General features: G+C 40.6%; 1 protein-coding gene across 1 annotated transcript; it reads left to right on the plus strand.

Moving 5' to 3' along the window:
- The first annotated feature begins 1,802 nt into the window (after positions 1–1,802).
- LOC149390449 (uncharacterized) lies at positions 1,803–2,183 on the plus strand. Its single transcript, XM_089619774.1, has one exon. It carries the CDS (start codon positions 1,803–1,805, stop codon positions 2,181–2,183), a length of 381 nt encoding a protein of 126 aa, XP_089475900.1.
- Positions 2,184–25,605: the final 23,422 nt, after the last annotated feature.

The raw sequence follows: 25,605 nt of genomic DNA on the forward strand, positions 1-25,605 counted from the left end.
TAGTGCTAAGCAGACTAAGGGAAAAGCAACTGTACGCCAAGTTCTCGAAGTATGAATTTTGGCTGCAACATGTAGTATTTCTCGATCATCTTGTCAGTAGCACTGGTATCATGGTAGATCCTGCCAAAGTGGAAGCCATGAGGCAGTGGAGTTAGCAAAAGACGGTCCCTGAAATAAGGAGTTTCTTGGGTCTTGCGGGCTATTACAGAAAATTTTTGGAAGGACCCTCTAAGTTCGCCATGCCTTTGACTCAACTACCTTGTAAAGGACAGAAGTTCCTCTCGATCGAGACGTGTGAAAAGAGCTTACAAGAGCTTAAGAACAGGCTGATGACCACACCAGTGCTCACTATTCCACAAGGAATTGAAGGATTCAGCATTTAGTGCGACACGTCTAAGCATGGTTTGGGCACAGTTTTGATGCAGCACAGGAAAGTCATCGCATACGCCTCACGACAACTGAAGGATTATGAGACTCGGTATCCTGCCCATGACCTAGAGCTTGCACTTAAGATATGGCGACATTACCTGTACCGAGTCCATTACGACATCTATACAGACCACAAAACATTAAAATATCTCTTCACTCATAAGGAGTTGAAGATGCGCGTATGACGTTGGATGGAACTCCTTAATGACTATGACTTCGATTTGCATTATCACCCAGGTAAGGCCAATAAGGTAGTAGATGCTCTCAGTCCTAAGTCTGTAGCATCCTTAGAAAGTCTGGTGGAAACATCTCTCCATCTGAAAGATGATGTGCAGAAGCTAGAGCTTCAGCTAATCACAAGCAGGTTAACCGCTCTTAGCGTACGTCCAAAACTGCTTGAGCAAATCAAGGATGGTCAGTACGCAGACGAATATCTTCTTGGGAAGTTGTTTGAGGCTCAAAACGGTAAATAGGGTGACTTCAAATTGGATGAAAACGAGGTTCTAAGATGTAACGGCAGAGTTTGTTTGCCATCCAATGAAGAAGTCAAGAAGCAGTTGATGGAAGAAGCTCACGGGACACCATATTCGGTACATCTAGGTGTGACACAGATCTATCAAGACTTGGAAATGGTGTATTGGTGGCTAGGAATGAAGAAAGACGTAGCCGAGTTCGTCCAAAAGTGTCTAACTTGTCAACAAGTTAAAGCAGAGCATCAGAAACCAGCTAGAATGCTGCAACCACTCGAGATTCCGCAGTGGAAGTGGGAGCAGATAATGATGGATTTTGTGTCAGGTTAGCCAAAAGCCACAGCTTGTCACGACTCAGTCTAGGTCATTGTTGATAGATTGACCAAATTAGTTCATTTTCTGCTCATCAAGACCACTCACACCGTGCACGAACTCGCTGAACTCTATATAAAGGAGATTGTACGTCTCCATGGGGTTCCTAGCTCGATTGTTTCTGACCGTGATGCTTGCTTCACCTCCAAGTTCTGGAAGAGACTACAAGAGAATTGGAGGACTTGTCTGAAGTTTAGTACTGCTTTTAACCCACAAACCGATGGTCAAAGCGAACGAACAATCCAAGTGTTAGAAAATATGCTTCGAGCTTGTGTTTTAGACTTCTAAGGCTCGTGGAGTCGTTACCTTATGCTAGTTTAGTTTTCGTACAACAACAGGTACCAAGCGACGATTGGTATGGCGCCGTACGAAGCTTTGTATGGACGGAACTGTCGCTCTCCAATTCATTGGGATGAAGCTAGTGAGAGCAAGTTTGTTGGAACTGAGATGCTAGAGCAGAGCATTAAAGCGATTAAGAGAATCCAAGCCTGAATGAAGACGTCCCAGAGTCATCAGAAAAACTACGCTGACATGCGTTTGAGACCTCTAGAGTTTGAGGCTGGAGAGAAAGTGTTTCTGAAAGTCTCACCAATGGGAGGTGTGATGAGGTTTGGAAAGAAAGGGAAGCTCAGTCTGAGATATATTGGACCTTTTGAGATCCTTGACCGTGTAGGCAAGATAGCTTATCACTTGGCGTTACCGCTGTTCATATCCAACCTCCACGATGTGGTCTATGTATCCATGCTACGGAAATACGTGTCTGACCCTTCGCATGTGCTACAAGAGCAAGAGGTTGAGATCTCTCTTGAAGTTAGATATAAAGAGCCAGCCGTTGCGATTCTTGATCGCAAGGAAAATTTTGCAGAACAAGACCACCCGTTTGGTCAAGGTGTTGTGGAAGAGGCATGCTGAAGAAGATGCCACCTGGGAGCTCGAGAGTGAGATGCAATATAAGTACCATGCTCTGTTCTAAGTTTCGAGGACGAAACTCTTTTAAGAGGTAGGGATTGTAAAGGATAATTTTTTGAATCACTCGACTTGTGAATGTATGTTGAATAAATGAGCTTCCGTTTGTTACAATTAAATTCTTGAGTGAATTTTGGTCATATAAGTTTATCGAATTAATTAAATATTTTAAGGTGATGGAAAATCTTGAAATAAATAAGGATCTATCGAGTTCGTCTCGAATAATAAATTATTTTCCGAAGAGATATTCCGGAATTTAATTTAAGAAATAAATTCTAAAGAACGAGAATTGTTTCCAAGAAACTTTAAATATATTTAAATTAATCGAGAATGAACGAGAAAATTCTCAATTTAATCATATCATTAAAATCCGATCCGTCACGGATTTAATTAAAAAATTATATGATGAAGGATATAGTTGTAACAATTTTCAGGACTCATTTGAAAGAAATTCTGAAGGTGGGATCGGTTTGAGATGGTGAGAAAAGAGAAGGATTTAAATGAGCAATTATGGAATTCTTGTTCATATAAATAGAAATCCATTTTTCTCTCTCTTTCCTTACCCTTTTTTCGATTTCTTCTTCTTCTTCCTTCCTCTTCCACTTTGCGTTTCTTCTTCTTCCCCTCTTCTTCTCCACGCGTCACCTGCAAGGAAGGAAAAAAAACAAACAACAACAATAACCCACAAGAACAGCTCGGCCACCCTCCTTCTCTCAATCACATTCTCCTTCATCTTCACCCTTCTTTTCTTTCTTCTTCATCGCTCAGCTTCTCGCGCGACCCATAACCACTGCGCGCACGCTCCGCCGGAGGAAAAGAAAACGCTGCGAGCCACCGGGGACGCCGGACCAGGAACGAACACCGGGGAAAGAGAGAGAGAGCACATCGAGGGGTTTGAATCTCATGAAAATAAGCTTATACGCAGATCGAGTCGGGACAAGCGAGACCCGACGGAATCGGACGCATCAAAGCCGAAAAATAAAGAATTCAGAAAAAGAGTTGATCTCGATCTCACTCTTCTCTCGATGCTTCAAGACGTGCCAAGAGTCTAGAGAAGCGTGTAAAGCGAAGAAACTTCGGAAGTCAACAAGTTTCCGGTGAACTATTCCGGGTAAGTGTGGAGACCTAAGTCAACTACATACCAATGGAATAACTCTGTTTACGTGCATTGTTACGTGTTAGTAAACAAGAGTAGGAAAAACCATAAAAACAAATAATCTCAAAGATTTAAGGCTTCGGCCGCTTTTCTTGAAAACTTAGCTCGGCTTCGCCTGATAAGTTCAAACATACACTTGTGAAACCCACAGCCTCTGCTACGTGATATAATCATCCCTTCTATTATGCGCTTGACCCGTTACAATGGGGGAGACAGGAGAGCTGTGTTTAACTCTCAAATTCGAATAGAGGGTAGAAGTACTGGGAGTCACGTCCCGAGTGATCAACTTAAAACACTAACGAGCATAAAAGGGGAAATAAATCTCTTTATGGGTTTATCTTGAGTCGCTCTCTTGTAAGTAGCATAAGTGTGTACTCTGAGTGGTTCAGAGTACCCAAACCATAATGAATTGTTGTTGGTGGTACCCACAAGTCATTGACTTATGTTGAGGACCATATCGGTCTGGATGGCAGTGAGTACTAAAATAGAGGCCCACTGAGTGCCACATACCCAATGAGGTTGTTTCTCGAAACACGTGCTCACTGTCGGCTGGTGACCCTGACATAGGCTCACCAAGTGCCCCGTGTGCCTTGGGATTGCTTCACAAAACGCTAGCCCATTTGCTGATTGGAGTCTCAAGCGGAGGCCCACTGAGTGCCCCGTGCCGTAGTGAGATGGTAATCGTGAATCGAGAGCTCATTGCTAGAAAAGCTCGGCTGCACCGACATCACGATGCAAATGGTACCACTAGTGGATCCCAGACAAACGATAAACTCTTAGGCCGCCAGACGACAGCTGCTCAAAGTCTAAGGCTGGTCTCTTGTTGTTCTGAAGGTTATAGCAGGGGATGTATGTAACTTTACGGACGATAAGTACTAGTTAGAGTGTGTACACATTAGTCATGCTCTAGAACTAGTTAGATTTTCATCACGCATTCTTATGTGCTTGCTTGCATGTCACATGATATCACATGGTATTAGTCGCTTTACTTTCTAAGTTAAACTCCCACTTACTGAGTCAATTGACTCATAGTTTTATGACCCTTGGTAATGTAGAGAAGGGAAAGGCGGCGATGTGAATGACAGAATCGAAGACGAAGACCGGACGTGTATCTCTTAACCTATAGGCTAATGGGAACTCACCCTGGATCAACCTCTTCTATAATAATATCTATATCTTGTTGAATGTCGTCCGTAATCTATGCTCCTAAGACCATGTCCTGTAATTATACGCAAACCCAGGAGCTAATATGTATATATAAGGAGTCATTATGAGACTCAAAGTTCGAATTGAGAAAAACGAAAAATTTCCCGGGTTTTTTCATATGACCACTTTTGTACTTATGTATTAACGTTCTTAAACTATGTTTAATATAAGTATTTATGGTTATTATGTTTATTTATTTCTGCATCTTTTTTTTTATAATATTTTGATATGTTGATATGCTGATTATATGATTTGTGACGTCGCCCACCATCGCGGTTCGTGAGCCGACGAGAGGTTACGGGTCGTGGCAAAGATCTTCCAGGTTCAACCCGTATCGAGAAAGGTCAACTAATCTGTTATATCTTTCTTGATACGTATATACCCTAAGCACTGTTGCTTCCCCAACGAAAGATTCTTCGGAACGTACATACTTCGGAAGTGCCAGCATTCTATCGGTTCTGAAATCAACCCTTAGGTGAGTGAACATTGACCTTCTTTTAGGAAGGCTGGATTCCGTATATGTCAACCACTTCCTACTCAAATCATGCTCCGAAACTCCCTAGATATAAGTTGTGATTAGCATGATAGTAGCCTTTTAGCGAATGAGTCAAAGAGCGCGGTAACAAGATCCAGTGTCCATGATCACTTCAGGATTTAGATCAAGTTTCACTGTGCCATCATAGCGACCGCAGTTAGTGTGTCGTAACGGTACTTAAATGACATATCTACAACCAAAGTTTGTCCGGGTCGTGCACTTACCACAAGTTCAGAATGCTCGCACGTCATGATCAACCTTCACTAGTGTTCCGCATATATGACTTTAGATACAGCTATCCAGGCATGTATTAGTTATCGACCATGTTTTAGCTATACCGCCCAAACTCAGGTGTCTAACATGTGACTCAGTTTAATACGAAGGCTATGAATGATAGTTGCTATTGATTATGATATTCATAGCTCAACCCACTAATCATATGATGCTAATAAAGTAAACCATTATTCTATTTAGTAATCATTTATATATTATCTCTCGTGGGTAAGAATTCCTAGCAGACAAATCCACTATCGAGCGAGAATTCACCGAACTAAGTTGATTTAACGGTTTGGTCACCCCTCAATGGAATTTATCAAGCTCCCTATCAAGACAACATGGGTAAATCGGATAGTCGAATTTGTAGTTCTCGACTTGCTTTCCCCGTTCAACATAATATTGGGACGACCTTGGATTCTTGGAATGAAGGCGGTTCCCTCCACCTATCACCAGTGTGTTTACTTCCCGTCTTCCGAATGGATTAAGGAATTGAGAGGCAGCCAAGAAGCATCCCAAATATGCTACATGACCAACTACAAAATAAAAAAATGGTAAAGCCCGACGATGATCAATAGACGTTGATGCCCATAGAGGGGATAACCCAAAATCAAGGCACATAAGCCGATGAAGAATGCTTGGAAGAGCAAGATGCCATGTGTCTCGAGATAATACTCAAGTTTAGCTCGATGGCTTAAACCCCGAACACTGCGTGGGGATCGGATCCAAGCTTAAGGAAAGCCTAAGAAAGGAGATAATAATCTTCTTGAAATTAAATAAGAAAACATTCGCAGATCACCGAGGACATGCTTGGCATAAGTATTGACGTTGTGTCTCACCAACTCAACGTTGATCCAAGCTTCATGCCTGCAACTTCTAAACGTAGGATCAATTCAAGAAGTCAAATACCGGGATTTGCTAGCCGATACAATTGTCGTAATGTAAAAGAAGAGGAAGTGGCGCGTATGCATCGACTTCACCGATCTTAACAAAGTTTGTCTGAAAGATAGCTTTTTGTTACCCTACTTTGATCAACGTGTCGAGGCCACTGCAGGTCATAAGATCTTATCCTTTATGAACGTATTATAGGGGTATAATTAAATCTTGATGCATTCAGAGGATCCAGAGAAAACAATATCCATATTAGATCATGGATCTATTGCTACAAGGTAATGGCTATTGGACTAAAGAATGTTGGAGCAACTTATCAAAGACTCATGAACAAAATGTTCGCTGAGAAAATCGGTAAAACCATGGAGGTTTACGAGACAATATGCTAGAAAAATCCCTCGGTGAAACCGATCACGTAGCACATTTGGAAGAATGCTTCTCAATACTTAACAAGTATCGAATGTAGCTCAACTCTACCAATTGTTCATTCGGGGTATGTTTAGGAAAATATCTCGGACATTTGGTTACTGAGATGGGAATTATAGCAAATCCCGACCAAATCCATCTGTTACGAGATATGACGTCCCAAAGGAATATGCAAATGGTACAACGGTTAACAGAAAGGATTGCATCACTCAATTGATTCATATCTCATTTGACCGATAAGTGCCCGTCTTTTTATAGCTTACTAAAGGCAAATAAAAAGGCCGAATGGAACGAGAAATGCAAGGAAGCTTTTACAAAATTGAAAAAGTATCTGGCAACCATGTTGTTGTTACTTTGAGGAAGCCTAATGACAAATACTTTAATGTTTTTGGAAGTACTTGCTGTTGGAAATTGAGTAACATTAAATAGGTGTTTTAATTAGCTCAATTTAATTTGTTCACTAAAAAAACAAAATAGTGTGTTGTTAATTGAGAAAGTGAGTTTGTGTGTGGGAAAGAGTCCCACATGGGACAAATACTAAGTGAATGAGAAAGTGACGAGGTCGACTGGGCGAGGTCGACTGGACGAAATGACGAAGTCATTTCAGCTCGACTGGGCGAGGTCGACTGGACGAAGTGACGAAGTCATTTCAGTTCGACTAGGCGAGATCGACATACAGGCGAGCACGACCTCCAGGCGAGCTCGACCTCTAGGTGAGCTCGACCTCCTGGCGAGCTCGACCTCCAGATGAGCTCGGCCTCCTGGCAAGCTCGACCTCCTGGCGAGCTCGACCTCCTGGCGAGCTCGACCTCCAGGTGAGCTCGACCGCCTTTTCACGGAAATTCTCGCCAACGGTCGAGCCTTCTCATTTAGCAGTTATTTGTGGTTACCGATCGAACTAACGGTCACATCGCTTTGAAACGAGCTATCGTTTGGCCAATAGTCGTGTCGTTTGTGACTATAACTGTAGTTCGACCGAAACAGTGCGTCTGTTCGTAGTTCGACCGAAACAGTGCGTATGTTCGTCGAACCTCTTCGCGAACAGGTACGATTGCTTATATAATCCGACTTCGGATTCAGTAATCGACGCAGCTTTTTCAAACCAACTTTCTCTCTACCCAAAATACTTATCCAGAAACACAGTTCTTGCTTATTTTCGGATTTTCACTCTGTCTTGGTGCAGTCCGAACTAGGCTTGTCGTATCCTGCGGTATTCTTGTACAGAAACCTTAAGACACTTTGGGGGTACTCGAAATACTATAAGGAAACCGTTCCTATGCGTGATTCAAGCCTCGAAGTCTTCAATTTCAAAGAATTATCTAACAATCTTATAGTATCTTGTGCTATGGCTACCGAGGCGTCTGTTTCGAGTTTGGAAGTGATGAGCCAGGACTTCGTCAAGTTGGATCGCTTCGACGGCACCAACTTCACCCGCTGGCAGGACAAGATGCGATTCTTCATCACCGCCATGAAGATCTTCTACGTGCTCGACCCGACGTTGGTGCCCATCCCGGAGCCGACGGACGATGACGATGAAGAACTCAAGGCGGACCGGAAGAAGCGTCAAGAGGACGAGCTTCTGTGCCGGGGTCACATTCTGAACACTTTGTCAGACCGACTCTACGATCTCTACACCGACAATCCATCGGCGGTCGAGATATGGAAGGCTCTCGAGTACAAGTTCAAGGCCGAAGAAGAAGGTACCAAAAAGTTCCTTGTCTCGAGTTATTTTGATTTCAAGATGTTTGATGACAAGCCTATACTTGCTCAAGTTCATGAATTGCAAGTTATTGTCAACAAATTGAGGGCTGTAAAGATAGATATTCCGGAGTCTTTCCAAGTTGGTGCGATTATTGCGAAGTTGCCAAATTCGTGGAAAGGCTATCGAAAGAAACTTCTTCACAATACTGAGGACTTCTCTTTGGAGCAAATCCAAAAACATCTTCGAATCGAGGAGGAATCGAGGATAAGAGAGAAGACGACGGATGTCGGTACTTCCAAAGCTAATGCGGTGAGTGCTAAGGGCAAAAGGAAGTGGAATGACAAAGAAAGTTTTTCGGGTTCCAAAAAGGACTCGAAGAAATTCAAGCATTCCGGCAAATCCAAGTCCGGTAACAAGCCCGGATCCAAGGGGTCCAAAGGGGGCTGCTGTGTGTGTGGCAAACCCGGTCACTATGCTCGAGATTGTCGACACCACAAGACGGATGTGAAAGAGGTCGACGCCACTATGACCGATACCAACATAGTCGCTACGTTGAGCGAACTAATGGCAGTCAATGGTAAGGTTCAAGGGTGGTGGTACGACACTTGTGCTACCGTTCACGTCGCCTATGATAGGGCTGCCTTCAAAACCTATTCTGAAGTCAACGATGGACAAGCAGTTCAGATGGGAAACGAGCATCGCTCACAAGTTGTCGGCATCGGGAACGTTGATCTCAACTTCACCTCCGGGAAGACGGTCACTTTGACCAATGTTCTCCATGTTCCGGATATGTGTAGGAACCTAGTTAGTGGCGATCTCCTTGGCAAACTGGGGATCAAATCTGTGTTTGAGTCGGGCAAGCTTATCTTGACCCGAAATGGTGTATTTGTTGGCAAAGGCTATTCCAGTGAAGGGATGATCAAATTATGTATTATTGACAATGTTATCAATGAAATTTCTCCTTCTGCTTATATGGTTGATTCCGTTTCTTTATGGCATAGTAGATTAGCACATATTGGTTTTAGAACTATGAAAAGATTAATTAAATGTGGTTTAATTTCGTGCAAATCTGATAAATTGGATAAATGTGAAATATGTGTGAAATCTAAAATGATAAAGAAACCGTTTTATAGTGTAGAGAGAAATTCTAAGTTGTTAGATCTTATACACTATGATATATGTGAATTCAATGGCATGTTAACCCGTGGGGGAAATAGGTATTTTATTACCTTTATTGATGATTGCTCTAGATTTACATATGTGTACTTATTGAAACATAAAGATGATGCTTTCAATGTTTTTAAGGTGTATAAGGCTGAAGTAGAGAATCAATTAGGAGTTAATATTAAAGTCCTTAGAAGTGATAGGGGCGGTGAATATTTTCCTAGTAATTTCAATGCCTTTTGTGAAGAAAATGGTATTGTTCATGAATGTTCTGCACCTAGAACACCACAACAAAACGGTTTAGCCGAACGTAAAAATAGGACACTTCAAGAGATGATAAATGCCATGTTAACGCATTATGGATTACATTTTAGTTTGTGGGGTGAAGCTTTACTATCCGCATGTCATATTTTAAACCGTATTCCTTTAAAGAAAACCCAAATATCTCCGTACGAGGTATGGAAAGGGCGAAAGCCTAATATTGGGTATTTCAAAGTGTGGGGGTGTCTAGCCTACTACAAAAACATGGATCCTAAAAGGACCAAGTTGGGTCCTCGAGGGATGCGAAGTGTTTTTATTGGCTATGCCATGAATAGCAAGGCATATAGACTTCTAAACTTAGAGTCTAATGTCATAGTAGAATCCCGAGATGTGGAATTCTTTGAGAATCTTAACTCGACAGGAAAAGGACCTCAAAATTCCACTTATGAAGAACCTCGACCAGGCGAGCTCGATCTCCAAGGAGGATCGACCTCAAGGCGAGCTCAAACCCCTTGCGAGCTCGACCAGCAAGGAGGTTCGACCTCCAAGCGAGCTCGACCCCAAGTGAGCTCGACCCCAGGCGAGCTCGACCTCCAGGCAGGCTCGATGCCTCGAGAGGAAAGTTCTTCTAGGGTAGTTGTAGAACAACCCGAACTTCGGAGAAGCAAAAGAGTCCGTAAGTCTAAGGAAATAGATTCTCGCCTCATTTCTTTTTACCTAGTAGAAAGAAAATAGAGAGAGTTTTGCTCGGAAAATTCCTATTATTCTTCTTATTGAAGATGATCCTAAGACTTATAATGAAGCTGTGGCTTCTCGAGACTCTGCCTTTTGGAAGGATGCTATCCAAGATGAAATGGATTCTATTATGTCAAAGCACACTTGGGAGATTGTCGATCTACCCAAAGGGTCGAGACCCATTGGGTGTAAGTGGGTGTTCCGAAAGAAGTACCATAGTGATGGCATTCTTAACACTTACAAGGCTAGATTAGTAGCCAAAGGATTTCGACAACGAGAAGGATTTGATTACTTTGACACATATGCACCGGTAGCGAGGACAACAACAGTTAGAGTGTTGTTTGCCTTGGCTTCTTTGTATAACCTCGATGTTCATCAAATGGATGTCAAGACGGCATTCTTAAATGGAGATCTCGATGAGGAGATTTACATGGAGCAGCCGGAAGGTTATGTGCTTCCGGGTAATGAACATAAGGTTTGCAAACTTGTTAAATCCTTATATGGATTAAAACAAGCACCCAAACAATGGCATCAAAAGTTTGACTCAGTCATACTTTCGAATGGATTTGTTTCTAACGTTTGTGACAAGTGTCTGTACACAAAGGTGCGTGGTAACCTTGTGATCTTCCTATGTCTCTATGTTGATGATATGTTGATCATTAGCAATGAGATGAAAGGAATATTAGAAACGAAGAGGTTTCTATCTTCCACTTTCAAAATGAAAGATCTTGGACAAGTTGATACTATTTTGGGTATCAAGGTTCGTAGAACCAGTGGGGGTTATGAACTTAATCAATCACACTATGTTGAAAAAGTGCTTGATAAGTTCAAACATTAAAATTTCAAAGAAGTGAACACCCCATTTGATCCAAGTGTAAAACTTGAAAAGAATGATGGAAGGGCTGTGGCTCAATTGGAATATGCTAGTGCTGTTGGTTGTCTTATGTACTTGATGCAATGTACTCGACCAGACATAGCATTCGCCGTTAGTAAAATGAGTAGATTTACTAGCAATCCAAGTACCGAGCATTGGAAGGCCATTGGGAGAATTTTTGGATTTCTTTTGAAAACCAAAAATCTTGGACTTCAATACGGTCAGTTTCCTGCCGTACTAGAAGGATATACTGACGCAAGTTGGATATCGAGTGTCAGAGATAACAAATCTACGACGGGATGGGTGTTTACACTTGCCGGTGGGGCAGTTTCTTGGAAATCAAAGAAACAAACATGTATCACTCATTCGACCATGGAATCAGAGTTCGTGGCTCTTGCTTCCGCAGGTCAAGAGGCTGAATGGTTGAGGGATCTTCTTTTAGAAGTTCCATTGGCTAAAGACAATATATCAACTGTGTCAATACATTGTGATAGTCAATCAACTTTAGCGAGAGCATACAGTGAAGTGTATAATGGAAAGTCTAGACATATTAGTCTGAGACATGACTATGTGAGGAAATTGATCAAAGATGGAATCATTTCGCTCACATATGTAAGATCAAGCTTTAATATTGCTGATCCGTTCACTAAACCTCTTGCAAGAGATTTGGTGAAATCGACCTCGAGAGGTATGGGTCTTAAACTCCTTGAGTAGCGATCTGACAGTGATGGCAACCCAACCTAACGTTAGGAAATGACTAACAATAGGTTCAATGGGTACGAACAAGTCATTGAATTGGATATTCGTAACATTATATAATAATGTTGACTATTACAATCGGGAGGTTGAGTTTCTTAACTCTTAATGAAGTTCAGTTTTGAGGACAAGTATCTATACGTAACAGAGATACTGTAAGAACTTCACCTATGTGAATTTCGGGATGGTGCCGTCCCAAAGTGAGAGTTGGAGTTTTCTCTCATGAAATAATTCACGAGACAGGATGAGCACATGGCCATTAACGGTGCTAAGCGTGTGATATAGGCAAAGAACACTAAAGGGTGTGTGTTGAGTAACACCGATTTTATCACAAGGAAAATAGGTTCAAAGCCTAGCTACCTAATTTCCGATAAAATCTTGTGTTGCTTATACTAAGGATAAGTTCAAATCGAAAGATACCTATCTGTACTAACACTCTTTGTTTCTTTTCTGGATTCTATTTTGATTTTTCTGAACAAGTGGGGGATTGTTGGAAATTGAGTAACATTAAATAGGTGTTTTAATTAGCTCAATTTAATTTGTTCACTAAAAAAACAAAATAGTGTGTTGTTAATTGAGAAAGTGAGTTTGTGTGTGGGAAAGAGTCCCACACGGGACAAATACTAAGTGAATGAGAAAGTGACGAGGTCGACTGGGCGAGGTCGACTGGACGAAATGACGAAGTCATTTCAGCTCGACTGGGCGAGGTCGACTGGACGAAGTGACGAAGTCATTTCAGTTCGACTAGGCGAGATCGACCTACAGGCGAGCTCGACCTCCAGGCGAGCACGACCTCTAGGTGAGCTCGACCTCCTGGCGAGCTCGACCTCCTGGCGAGCTCAACCTCCAGATGAGCTCGGCCTCCTGGCAAGCTCGACCTCCTGGCGAGCTCGACCTCCTGGCGAGCTCGACCTCCTGGCGAGCTCGACCTCCTGGCGAGCTCGATCTCCAGGTGAGCTCGACCGCCTTTTCGCGGAAATTCTCGCCAACGGTCGAGCCTCCTCATTTAGCAGTTATTTGTGGTTACCGATCGAACTAACGGTCACGTCGCTTTGAAACGAGCTATCGTTTGGCCAACGGTCGTGTCGTTTGTGACTATAACTGTAGTTCGACCGAAACAGTGCGTCTGTTCGTAGTTCGACCGAAACAGTGCGTATGTTCGTCGAACCTCTTCGCGAACAGGTACGATTGCTTATATAATCCGACTTCGGATTCAGTAATCGACACAGGTTTTTCAAACCAACTTTCTCTCTACGCAAAATACTTATCCAGAAACACAGTTCTTGCTTATTTTCGGATTTTCACTCTGTCTTGGTGCAGTCCGAACTAGGCTTGTCGTATCCTGCGGTATTCTTGTACAGAAACCTTAAGACACTTTGGGGGTACTCGAAATACTATAAGGAAACCGTTCCTATGCGTGATTCAAGCCTCGAAGTCTTCAATTTCGAAGAATTATCTAACACTTGCTACATTCCAGCAGATTGAGACTCGAGGAAGAAGTTGGATGCTAAGAGTGATGAAGGTTTTTTTGATGGGCTATTCAACCAACAGTCGTGCTTTTAGGGTCTACAACAAGCATACCAAGATGGTCATGGAGTCTATCAATTGATCATTGATGATGAATAAAAGGATGAGTCAGTCAGAGATGAAGATGTAGGTGTCATTGGACCGAGTCCTCTCTCAAGTGATGTTACAAATGATGTCTCCAACACTAGCAACAGCAATGACAAAGAGTCAAACACCGATGAAGAGGAAAATTATGTGGCTATTCTTGCTAAGAAACCTTCTAGTAGAATCAAGAAAAATCATCCTTCTGACTTTTTCATTGGAGATCTCAATGAAAGGGTCACCACTCGAAGAAAAGATCAGGTGAATTACTTGGAGATGATTGGGAATGTGTGCTTCACCTTTAGGATTAAGCCAAAGAATGTCAATAAGGCTCTGGGTGAGTGCTATGCATGACGAGTTGGTATAGTTTAAGAGAAATGAAGTGTGGAAATGTATTCCAAGATCTGAATCAATGAATTTCATTTGCACCAAATGGATCTATAAAAACAAATCTGGTGAGCATGGTCATGTCACTCGCAACAAGGGAAGCCTAGTGGCACATGGATATACTCAAGTTAAAGGAGTTGATTTTGAAGAGACTTGCCATACTTGAAGCCATTCGTCTATTGCTAGGAATATCTTGTCTTATGAAGTTCAAGCTATTCCAGATGGATTTCAAAAGTGTCTTCTTAAATGACTTCATCAATGAGTAGGTCTTTGTACAACAACCCAATGATTTTGTTGACCCAAAAATTTCCAATCATGTCTACATGTTGCGCAAGGCACTGTATAGGTTAAAACAAGCTCTTTGTGCTTTGTATGAGTGTCTTGCTGAGTATTTTACTCGGAATGGCTACACTAGAGGAGCATCTAATAAAACTATGTTTATCAAGAAATCTGGAGCTACTATGATGATTGCATGGATCTATGTAGACGGAATTTTGTTTGGAGGCATGTCACGAGTGATGGTAGAACACTTCGTGCAACATATGCAGTTTGAGTTCGAGACAAGCATGGTGGGAAGATGGCATCTTTCTCTCACAAAGAAAGTATGCCAAGAACATTTTGATGAAGTTTGGCCTAGAGAATGAGAAATCCAAGAGAACCCACGCATAAACTCACGTGAAGCTCTCAAAAGATGAGGAAAGAGAAGCAGTGGATCCCAACCTGTACATGAGTATGATAGGTAATCTTCTCTATCTCATTGCCATCAAACTTGATATTGCTTTTTTTTTTGTAGGTGTCTATGCCATGTATCAAGCCAACCTTAAGGCTAGTCATTTGAGTTTTGTGAAGATAATCATCAAATACATTCATGGCACAGCTGACTATGGGATTCTCTATTCCCTTGATACAAACTCCATACTGATAGGGTACTGTGATGCTGATTGGGCTGGTAACATTGACGATAGAAGTACGTTTGGTGGATGCTTTCTTGGTAACAATCTAGTCTCTTGGTTTAGCAAAAAACATAATTATATATCATTGTCCACTCAGAAGCTAAATACATTGCTGCTGGTTGTTCATGCAGTCAACTTGTCTATATAAAATCCATGCTGAAGGAGTATGATGTCCAACAGGATGTCATGACACATATCATGAGTGCCATCAGCATTTCCAAGAATCTTGTACCTCATAGCAAGACCAAGCACATAGATATTCATCCCCAGTTCATCAAAGATTTGGTCAAGTATAAGGTCATCTCTCTTGAGCATGTGAACATAGAGAATAAACTTGTAGATATTTTAACTAAGGCACTTGATACTGCACAATTTGATAAGCTAAGAGCAACGTTGGGTGTATGCCTTTCTGACTTATAGAAATTAAGGGGCTGGTAAAACATTAAGTGCGCCAATTTTGTCTTATCAATGTTGGGCGCATTGGTTTCATTATTAGGAAACGTTCTTTTCAAATCTGGGAGTCCACGTGTTCTTAAAGGGTGCTCAGTGTAACAGTTTTTTTTTCTCATGGAGGAAAAAATTGAATGCAATTGCCACTGAGAATCTTTACAAGCTTGCGATAATTTCAAAAATTATGTTCTCTCTCCTAGTATGAATCACAACTTTGCCCTAATTTTGATTAGAGTCCCCTTCATCACGAAAATGTTGTCTACTCCTCGAGGTTCCTCTACTGCCGTAAATTCCAAGAATTACTCTAAGAAGAAGACTAATGTAGAAGATGTCTCTGAAGAGATCTTGGTGAATAAGCATGTGGTCAAGACTTTAAGAGGAAAGACCTTTAAAGGAGTCGATGATCCGCCAAGAGATTCCTCCAGCAAGGGTCCTCCTTTGAATCTCGTGATAGATATTCCCCCATCCCTATACTGTAGTTTGCGAAATCATCCTAAAAAATAGTCCTCTGAGTAGTGTCAGTCTAGTGCAATACTCCGACAGTTCATCCACGTAGTCTAATGTGCATGCTACCCAGCCTGAAGTTCCCAATCCTGATGACACAAGCAGTGAGGAACAAGGTAACCTTCTTCTTGAAACCATTCCTAGGATTACTGAGAATCTTGCTGAGCCGGAGGCTCTCAAGGAATTCCTTGTTGATGCTCTTTCTGGAAACGCTGAACAGTCTGTTGTGTCTTCTATGACAGACATGGGTGTTGAGTGTGACAAATCCAAGAACATCAGTCACTATGGCACAACTCAAGGAGTCACTACTAGAGCCACGGAGCAATTCCTTCTGATGTATTTGATCAAAATGAGACTATTCCTATCGACCTACAAAAGGCACTCAAACTCCTTAAAAGTTTTCTCATGAAGCTAGTGAAAATGAGAGTCCTATCTTGACCCAGATGTCTGTTGTCAATGGTGCCCACAAGAAGAGTAGTAGTGTCTATTTATGTACATTTGATGTCATATAGTCTTACGAAGACTCTTGCTTGTAATTGCTTATTCATTAATAAAAAGTTGAAACGTTCATTCAATCTTTCTTTGTTTGAAGCTTTATGATAAAACCCTAGTCTTTTAGTCCATAAACAAACTTAACAACTTACGAAGAGACAAATGTAGATTTGCATGAACAAACTCTTTGTAGTTTGCTTATAACGATATATTCGCAATCTTAGGGTCAAAGGACTATTGACCTCAGTATGATTGTTAGAAGAATCTATGATGTCTGGTTATGAGGCATTGAGAGTTGGGGACTCTATAGTTCTTCTAGGTATCTTCCGAAGGTACTGAATTGACCAGTGCACTTCTAGAGACAATATAAGAACAAACCATTTAACCTCTTATGTCTCGAAGTCACTATGTATGAATTGCATCATGCTTACCTTAATCCTGAAATGAGACATGCCATTTCACACCTTAGTATTCTCATTTGAGAAAGTCAGAGTTCGGACTCACTATGTCATTCCGAACAGGGCCTAGAAGGGTAAAATGGTAATTTAGTAAATCCCGACTAGCTGATGACATTCATGAAGGGTAGCATAGATAATATTCAGTGGATCCGCTCATTATAATTAGGCCGAATTCTTGAGTAGAAAACAAATTCATTTGAACCGAGAGATTTTCAGTGTCAGCTCTTTAGTGGAGTCAGCTGGCATTAAGCTAAACTTGGAAAAGGTTTGTGAACTTTTGAGTCCAAGTGTTTAGCTAAAGCTTTGTTCATTTGGGTCCATGAGGTCACTGTCACGAATCACATCGATAGGAATAGTTAAACTGGAAGCTAAGTCAAAACAAGAACGAAAATAGTCAAAAGGGTATTTTTGTCTTTTGAGACAAAGGATGAAATGAATGTCAATAAATTTTTTGACAAGTTCATTTGATGACTTAATGTCACTCGGCCATAATATGATTAATTGGGCCTTTTGGATTAATTTCATTTCATAAGAATTTTATTGAAAATTCTTAATGGGTCTTTTTCATGTTGTCATGAACAAAATGGAAAAGCTTCTAGAAGCCCCTTCTAGAAGGTGATAGGCGCCCATAATACCCATAGGAAGAGAGAATATTTTGTGCATAAATGTATCAAGATACTTGCCAAAAGAAAAAGAGGAAACAAATTTCCCCTAAGAGGAAACATGGTGGGCGCCCAAATGTGGTCAAGAGAGAAGCAAACAAAAGAGGAAACAAATCCAAGGACTTACTTGTTTTGTCTTGGACATGCACCTCTTTGAAGGAAAAGGGAAATTGGCTCATGAATATATGATATTCTATAGAAGAGGAAACTACCTTATTGAAGGTGAGACCTCTCCTATAAATAGGAGCCTCATTCCACACTTTTCATTCATGCAAAGTTTTAGAGATTGAGAGCTTCTCTCTCTAGACTTGGCCGCCCCTTCCTCTCTCTCTCTCTAGTTTATATTTTCGATTTTTCTTGTCTTGGCACCTTGGTCCTCACTCGACCTAGCGTTTAGCTCTGCGACTTCGAGACTCGTTCTTAAGTCGTAGTGTTTAAAAGTGCCCACTCACTGATTCCTTCTTTTTGAGTGATTTAGTGATAGAAACTTTCGTGGTTGCTCGAGGTGCCGAGGAAAGGAAGAGAGACGTGCTGCGAGGGGAGACGAGCGTTGCAACTTTCCAAAAGCTTCTACAAGGTTCAAGCTTCAAGAAAGGTTAGTGAACTTCATAGCTCATATTGGTTTTTAATTACATGTACTTGCACTTGTCTAGGTTAGTAAAAACTGTTTTACTTGTAAAAGAAAATTTTTGAAAATTCCGCCGCTTATCGAAGCGTTAATTATTTTCTCAAACCCTAGATCGATTCCAACAATGTCTGAGGATCTGAAAGAGTATGAATATACTTCTCAAGAGATCAAAATTAGTGTTGTGAAAACTATCCCCGAAGAATAGTTCTTTGAAGCCATGGGTGTTGATACTCCCAATTCTGTCAAAGGGATTGAAGTGAAAAAGAAAGTTAAGAAGAAGAAGGCTCCTGAAAAGAAAAAGAGAAATGTTATTTCTCAAAGAGAGCCCAGTGGAAAATGAAGAAAGTTGAGAAGATGAAAGATGGAAAAAAGATGACTATTGAGGAACCTGATGTTCTTGATGATGTTTATGACTTTATTGCTAACATCATTGAATAAGAATAGGAAGCAGAGAAGAATTCTGAAAGGATGAAGAAGAAACCTAGGCATGGTGTTCCTAATGTTCCCCTAGATGGAATCTCCTTCCACACTATTCAAAATGCTGGCAGGTGGAAATACATGATCATGAGGACTATTGCTCTGGAATTCGTGTTGTTAGAGGATGCCTTAAAATGTATAGAGATCATCCAGTACATTGTCAATCTCCCGTAGAAAGTGTTTGATTCTAGCTCTCCAGACTACCTGAAGGTGCACGTGCGAGGCTAATGCATTGATTTCTCTCGTCAAGTCATCAATGACTACCTTGGAAGGATTCCTCCCTCGTCTGAAGACCATCCTCCTTCCAAGATAGATCTGGTCAAGAAGATCACTTGTGGAAATGATAGGAAGGGATGGCCTGTCAGAGGTCTTTACCCAGCCTCGAAATTGAGCTCCAATATTCCATTCTTTACAAGATTGGAGTCAAGAACTGGGCCCTTTCTCCTTACTCTACTGGGATATTTCTCACTCTGGCGCAGTACATCTACCAGGTTGGCATGTGCTCTGCCATAGACTTTGTACAGTTTGTATTTGAGTAGGTGGCAAGGCATGCGGGTTCATAAGACATCGAGCTTCCTATCTCCTATCCTTCCCTAATATGTGGGCTCATCCTCAACTACCGTCTAGAACTGTTGACAGAGGAGGAGTTGAAGTCGTCTTGCATTGTTCCAGGAAAGATCACTTTCAATTACAAGACCCACCTCACCATACCGCTGACATCACCAGACCCACCTCTGTCCGAGTGCCCCCAATCCTTTCTTCATCTACCAAAGCCCCCTCAGTGCCTTCTATGTCTTTTGAGTTGAGATCTCATGTGGCTTGGACCCTAATTTGTGAAAGGAAGTGATTTTCAAGGCTTCAGACAGGAAGATAGAGATTGAGGATGTCCTGAAATTGATAAATCCCTCCGACCTTGCATCAACCTCCACTGCTACTGCTTCCAACCCCGACAATACCAGTCAGGATCCTACCTCCACTGCCTCATAAGGTCTTTGCTCAGTTTCTTTTAGTAACACTCTTACACAATATTTTATTAAGTCTGTAATAGTTTCAAGCTTTTCTCCTTTTTAAGCTTTGATTGAGACTTGGGTCATTTTGGTTTGTTGGTTCACTCTCTTATCCTTGTCTTTCTTTGTCTTTATTCAGGAAAATAGGGGGCTTAATTTTGTGGTGTGAAACTCTCTACCATTTTTTTTAAGATTGTGTGATTGCTTATGGTTTGGCTTAAATCTCTGTCAGTCAATGTGACATGAGTTTTTGTCTTTGGTTGAGAATATGCTTGTGTGATTCCTGTGTACCTCTGTCAGTCACTGTGACATGTAAATCTTGTTGAGAGCCCTTCTGTCTTCCTTGGTCTTTGTTGTTGGCTGCTTAGTTAGTTTCAATGTTTATTGGACGTAGTGTGTTTTTCCTACAGAAGTCCAAAGAGACACATCTAGGTATTTTTGTGTCACTCGTCATCGCTGAAATACTGGGTCCTAGGTGTGCTTTATACTCCGTGTTGTTAATGTTGGAATAGATCTAGGATTAAGAATAATTTATCGCTTCTAGCAAGCGGCGGAATATAAAAAACTTCTTTAAAACACGTAAAACGATTTTACTACCTAGACAAAGTGCATGAGCATATAATTTAAAATTTAAAACTACAAAGAGTTTTCACTCGGTACCAACCTCGTTAAAAGGTTGAGCGTTGAGAAGCCTTTGGAAAGGTTGAATCGCTCGTCTCCCCACTTAGCTTGTCTCCTTCGTGTCTTCTTGAACCTGAGTAACCACGAAAGTTTCTACCACTAGAGTCTTCGAATTTAGAAAGGATTTAGTGTGTGGGCACTATTAAACACAATGACTCGAGAACTAGTCTTAGAGTCAAAGAGCTAATACAAAACGCTAGGTCTAATGAGGACCTAGGTGCCAAAACAAAAGAGCAATAAGAGAGAGAGTGTGTGTGAGAGGGTTGGGCGGCCAAGTCTAGAGAGAGAAGCTCTCAATATCAAAAACTCGTGTCCTCAACATTGTGAATGAGGTGTGGTATTTATAGGAGGAGGGATTTCATTGAAAATGTAGTTTTCTCTTTTCTATTGAATATCAAATATTCATGAGCACAATCTTTATTTCTCATTCATATCAGAATACCAAAGTTGGAAATAGTTTCCTCTTTTTCTTAGCCTTGGCCGCCCATTTCAAATAGCATGATGCTATTAATTTGTTTCCTCTTTTTCCTTTTGCAAGTATCTTCATACATCAACGCACAAAATAATTTCTCTTTCTCCCTTGATGGTGCACGAAATTAATCATCTAGAACAAGCTTCTAGATGTTTCTTTATTTGTTTAAGACAATACAAGAATATCTCATGTGGCCGTGTGAATCAACTTCATTGTTATCATATGAAAATGTCAAAAACTTATTTATTGACATTCATACCATCTTATGTCCTAATGGACAAAATTACCCTATTAGACAATTTTCGTAAAATTCGTCTAGTTCAACAGTTGAACTTGTTTTGACTTAGCTACTAGTTTAAGAAATCATACTCTAATGACTTGTGGTAGTAACCTCATGGATCCAAATGAACAAAGCTTGAGCTATCATTCTTGGACACAAAAGTTCACAAACCTTTTCCAAGTTCTATCTTAATGTCAACTGACTCCACTAAAGAGTTGACTTTGAAAATCTCTCGGTTCAAATGATATATTTTCAACTCAAAATTCTACTTAATTGTATTGAGTGGATCCATTGAATATTATCTATGTTTACCCTTCATGAATATCATCAACTAGATGGGATTTACAAAATTACCATTTTATCATTCTAGTTGTTATTTCCTCAACTCCTTTGTCGCTTGTGAATGAGTTAGAAACAATGTATTTACGAGGAGCTAACAAGTCACATTGATTCATCCAAAAGAGTCATGACTCAATTTGGATTATGGATTGTTCATTTATTCACATTCCAAGGTACAAACCATGAGGTGATATACATTGCATTTCAGCAATCTTGTACATGAATTCCATATCTATGAGATCTTCACAAAGTTGTTAATGACATCTTCATAACTTAGTACTTCACCAATAGGTCTTGTCTATATCACATAGTGAATCTAGAACTCTGGCTTTCTCAAATGAGAGTATGTAAGCTATGAAATGACATGTCTCATTTCAGGATTGAGGTAAGCATGATGCAATTCATACATAGTGAATTTGAGACGGAAGAAGTTAAATGGGTTGTTCTTACATTGTCTCTAAAAGTGCACTGGTCAATTCAGTATCTTTAGAAGGAACCAAGGAAGAACTATAGAGTTTCCAATTCTCTATGTCTCATAACTAGACATCATAGGTTCTCCTAACAATCATACTGAGATCAATAGCCATTTGATCCTTAGATTGTGAATATGCTGTTTTAAGCAAACCGTGAAGAGTTTGTTCATGCAAATCTATATTTGACTCTTCATTTGTTGTTAGGTTTGTTTAAGGACTAAAGAATAAGGTTTATCATAAAGCTTCAAACAAACAAGGAAGAATGAATTAAAGTTTCAACTATTTTTTAATTATTCAGCAGTTACAAGCAAGAGTCTTCGTAAGACTTTATTACATCAAATGTATAGAAGTTATAACTACTACTCTTCTTGTGGGCACCAATGCCAACAGTTGACAACCATTGTTAGAGCATTGTCACATAGTTATTTGTGTGTTGATTCAGATGATTGTAAAAATGTAATGTTATGTGTTTGTGATACTTTGCTAAATTGATAAGTTATTTCATAATGTTTTCGAACATCCTTAGAAACATCACAATAAATAGCAGATCTACGTTTTGACCTGCCAATACTAGCCAAACCCGTAAACGGGGAATTTTTGTATTCGTACATCATAGTGTCACACGTGGCGGTAAACGGGGTACTTTTCAGGGAAGACCGAGGTGACCCAAAACCGGTATTCTATATAGGTAGGTTCATTGTCGACGCCAAAGCTAGGTACCCTACGATGGAAACGTTAGCTCTCGTCGTGGTCACAGCCGCTCGAAAACTATGACCTTATTTCAAGTCACATATGATAATCGTAGTGACTACTTAACCACTGAGAACCTTCCTCCATAGCCTCAACCTGTCAGGTATATTGATTAAGTAGGCAATGGAACTCAACGAGTACGATATCGAGTATCATGCTAAAACTTGTGCGAAGTCACAAGTCCCAGCTGATTTCCTCGTAGAATTACCAAGGGACGAGCCTGAAATAAAAAACAAAAATAGTATATGGATACTAAATGTTGATAAGGCATCTTCAAAACAAGGAGCATGAGTAGAAATCCACATGATCTCACCACACAGCGAAGTCATCGAACAATCATTTCGACTCGACTACACCGTTTCCATCAATGAAGCTGAGTATGAAGCTCTCATCGAAGGAATGCAATTGACCATAGCTTTTGTCAAAAAATAGGTCAACACGCATTGTGCTTCACGACTTGTTCCTAACCAGTTTAGCGGCGAATTCAGAATGCAAGATGAACGCATGAGAGCTTATGTGAAAGTAGTTCGTGACTCACTCGACTTTATACACGATAAAAGAGAACAACTGCTGGTTAGGATGTTGCAATATTGACAAAGCATTGCCCGATACTACAACAAAACCTACTACCTCGGAACTTTGACATTAGAGACCTTGTTCTTAGAAATGTTTTCCAGAATACTGCGTACGTCAACGCTGGAAAGCTTGGCGCAAATTGGGAAAGACCGTACAGCATTACGAAAATGGCCCATCCCGGCATTTATAATCTCAAGACCCTAAGAGGTATACATGTCCTAAGATCTAACCTTAAAAAATATTATGTCTAAACACGAACCAAATAATCGAACTACGCCCTTGCATTCTCCCATTATATGGGTATATAGGCAATCTCCCTCCAGAGATCTAGCCCCAAGCTTAACAATTCGCAAACACTTTGCGGATCGAACCCGAACTCATCCCGCGAGCTACAGACTCTTGTCCTCGCCCGAGCACTGTCGCCAAGGCACTCGAGCAAATCATAAATCTAGATAGGGTCGAGGTTGTACTCGGAACCTCTCAGAGCATCGAGGCTCTCAATTTTCCTAGAGTTATAACCTAGCCACATTGTAAACGAATATGAGGGACGAGTCCAATCTCAAGCTTCTCCTCCGAGCATCGAGACTCTCAATTTGCCTAAAATTATGACATAGGCACATTGTAAACAAGTAGGAGGGACGAATCCAATCTCGAACGGATACTTAGAAATATCAAAGGCTAATACAAGGATTGAAATCAAACTCATTCCCCAATATCAACATGAAAAAGAAAAATCTAAAGCCTTTCGGCTCGATCCCACGATGGCGAGCTGGAAGGCTCTATTTGCCGATAGTAATGACCTCACAAAGTTGCAATAAAATACTTGGTGAAATTTCAAACATTGAAAAGTAGTATTTCTGATCGATCTCACAAAGTCTAACAAAAACATTTATTGAAATTTTATACTTTGAAACATAGTATTACAGATCGACCCGACAAAGTAGAACTGAAATACCTAGTAAAATTTCGTACTTAGAAAAATAGTATTTAAGATTGATCTCACAATGTCGAATTGAAATACTTGGTGAAATTCCATACTTTGAAAAATAATATTTCAAATGGACCTCATAAAGTCGAACTGAAACACTTAGTGAAATTTCATACTTTAAAAAATAGTTTTTCATATCGACCTCACAAAGTCAAACTGAAACATCTAGCCAAATTTCATACTTTAAAATAGTATTTCAGATTGACCTCACTAAGTTGAACTAAAATACTTGGTGAAATTACATACTTTGAAAAATAGTATTTTAGATCGACCTTACAAAGTCGAACTGAAACACTAAGTGGAATTTCATAATTTGAAAAATAGTATTTCAGATCGACCTCCCAATGTCGAACTAATGCACTTGATGAAATTTCATATTTTGAAAATAGTATTTCTGATCGACCTCAAAAAGTCGAACTAAAATACCTCTTGAAATTTTATAATTTGAAAAATAATATTTCAGATCGATCTCACAAAGTCGAACTAAAGGACTTAGTAAAATTTTATACTTTGAAAAATAGTATTTCAGATCGACCTCACAAAATTCGAACTGAAATAGTTGGTTAAATTTCATATGAATAATAAACATGAGTGCACACAATTAATAAAGAGATCATCATAAGCAAAAAAAATATATATATTAGTACGGCCTCGAGGCTGACCACGATAGCAAGTTTTGGTGTGCCTCGAACGACCCCATGGGCGAACTCGCCGCACCTAAAAAATAATTATTACAAAACTTCGTCCAGCCCAAAACTACGGGCTCAAAATAAAGTCGACACAAAAAATTGTTCCAGGATTATTTGGAAAGACAACGGTATAAGAGGAGCTGAATAATGCTGCCTCACTCGGCTTCTCGGTCAGGGGCGGAGGCTCGGTCCTCACGGCGTCAACTGGATCAGGGACTACCTCCGGCTCTTCGGTGATGCCTTCCACTAGGTTTGACTAGGTCAGCATCGAGCCATGCTGATCAATCTCCATTTCTCGATGATTTTTCTGAGACATCGCCGGGAGACGACCTCTCCGAGTACGGAGTGAAAACCACGTCTTCCACACTAATGAGGGAAGGAAATGGCTTGATGAAGAGCGCTGAAGTGAACTAGATGATGTTTTCTTGGGCTTCCTTCAGGTCGCCTGAAACATCTTTGAGTTCGTTCTTCATGACATCTTCGAGCACTATGACTGCGGCACAGAACTTGTCCAA

This window comes from Urtica dioica, chromosome 7 (assembly GCF_054948205.1).
Source record: "Urtica dioica subsp. dioica isolate 48M chromosome 7, U.dioica_male_clone48M_v1_H2, whole genome shotgun sequence".
NCBI classification, from domain to species: domain Eukaryota; kingdom Viridiplantae; phylum Streptophyta; class Magnoliopsida; order Rosales; family Urticaceae; genus Urtica; species Urtica dioica.

Excerpts from the sequence above, each read along its gene's own strand:
- LOC149390449 (XM_089619774.1), top strand. The coding sequence starts at position 1,803 with ATGCGTTTGAGACCTCTAGAGTTTGAGGCTGGAGAGAAAGTGTTTCTG.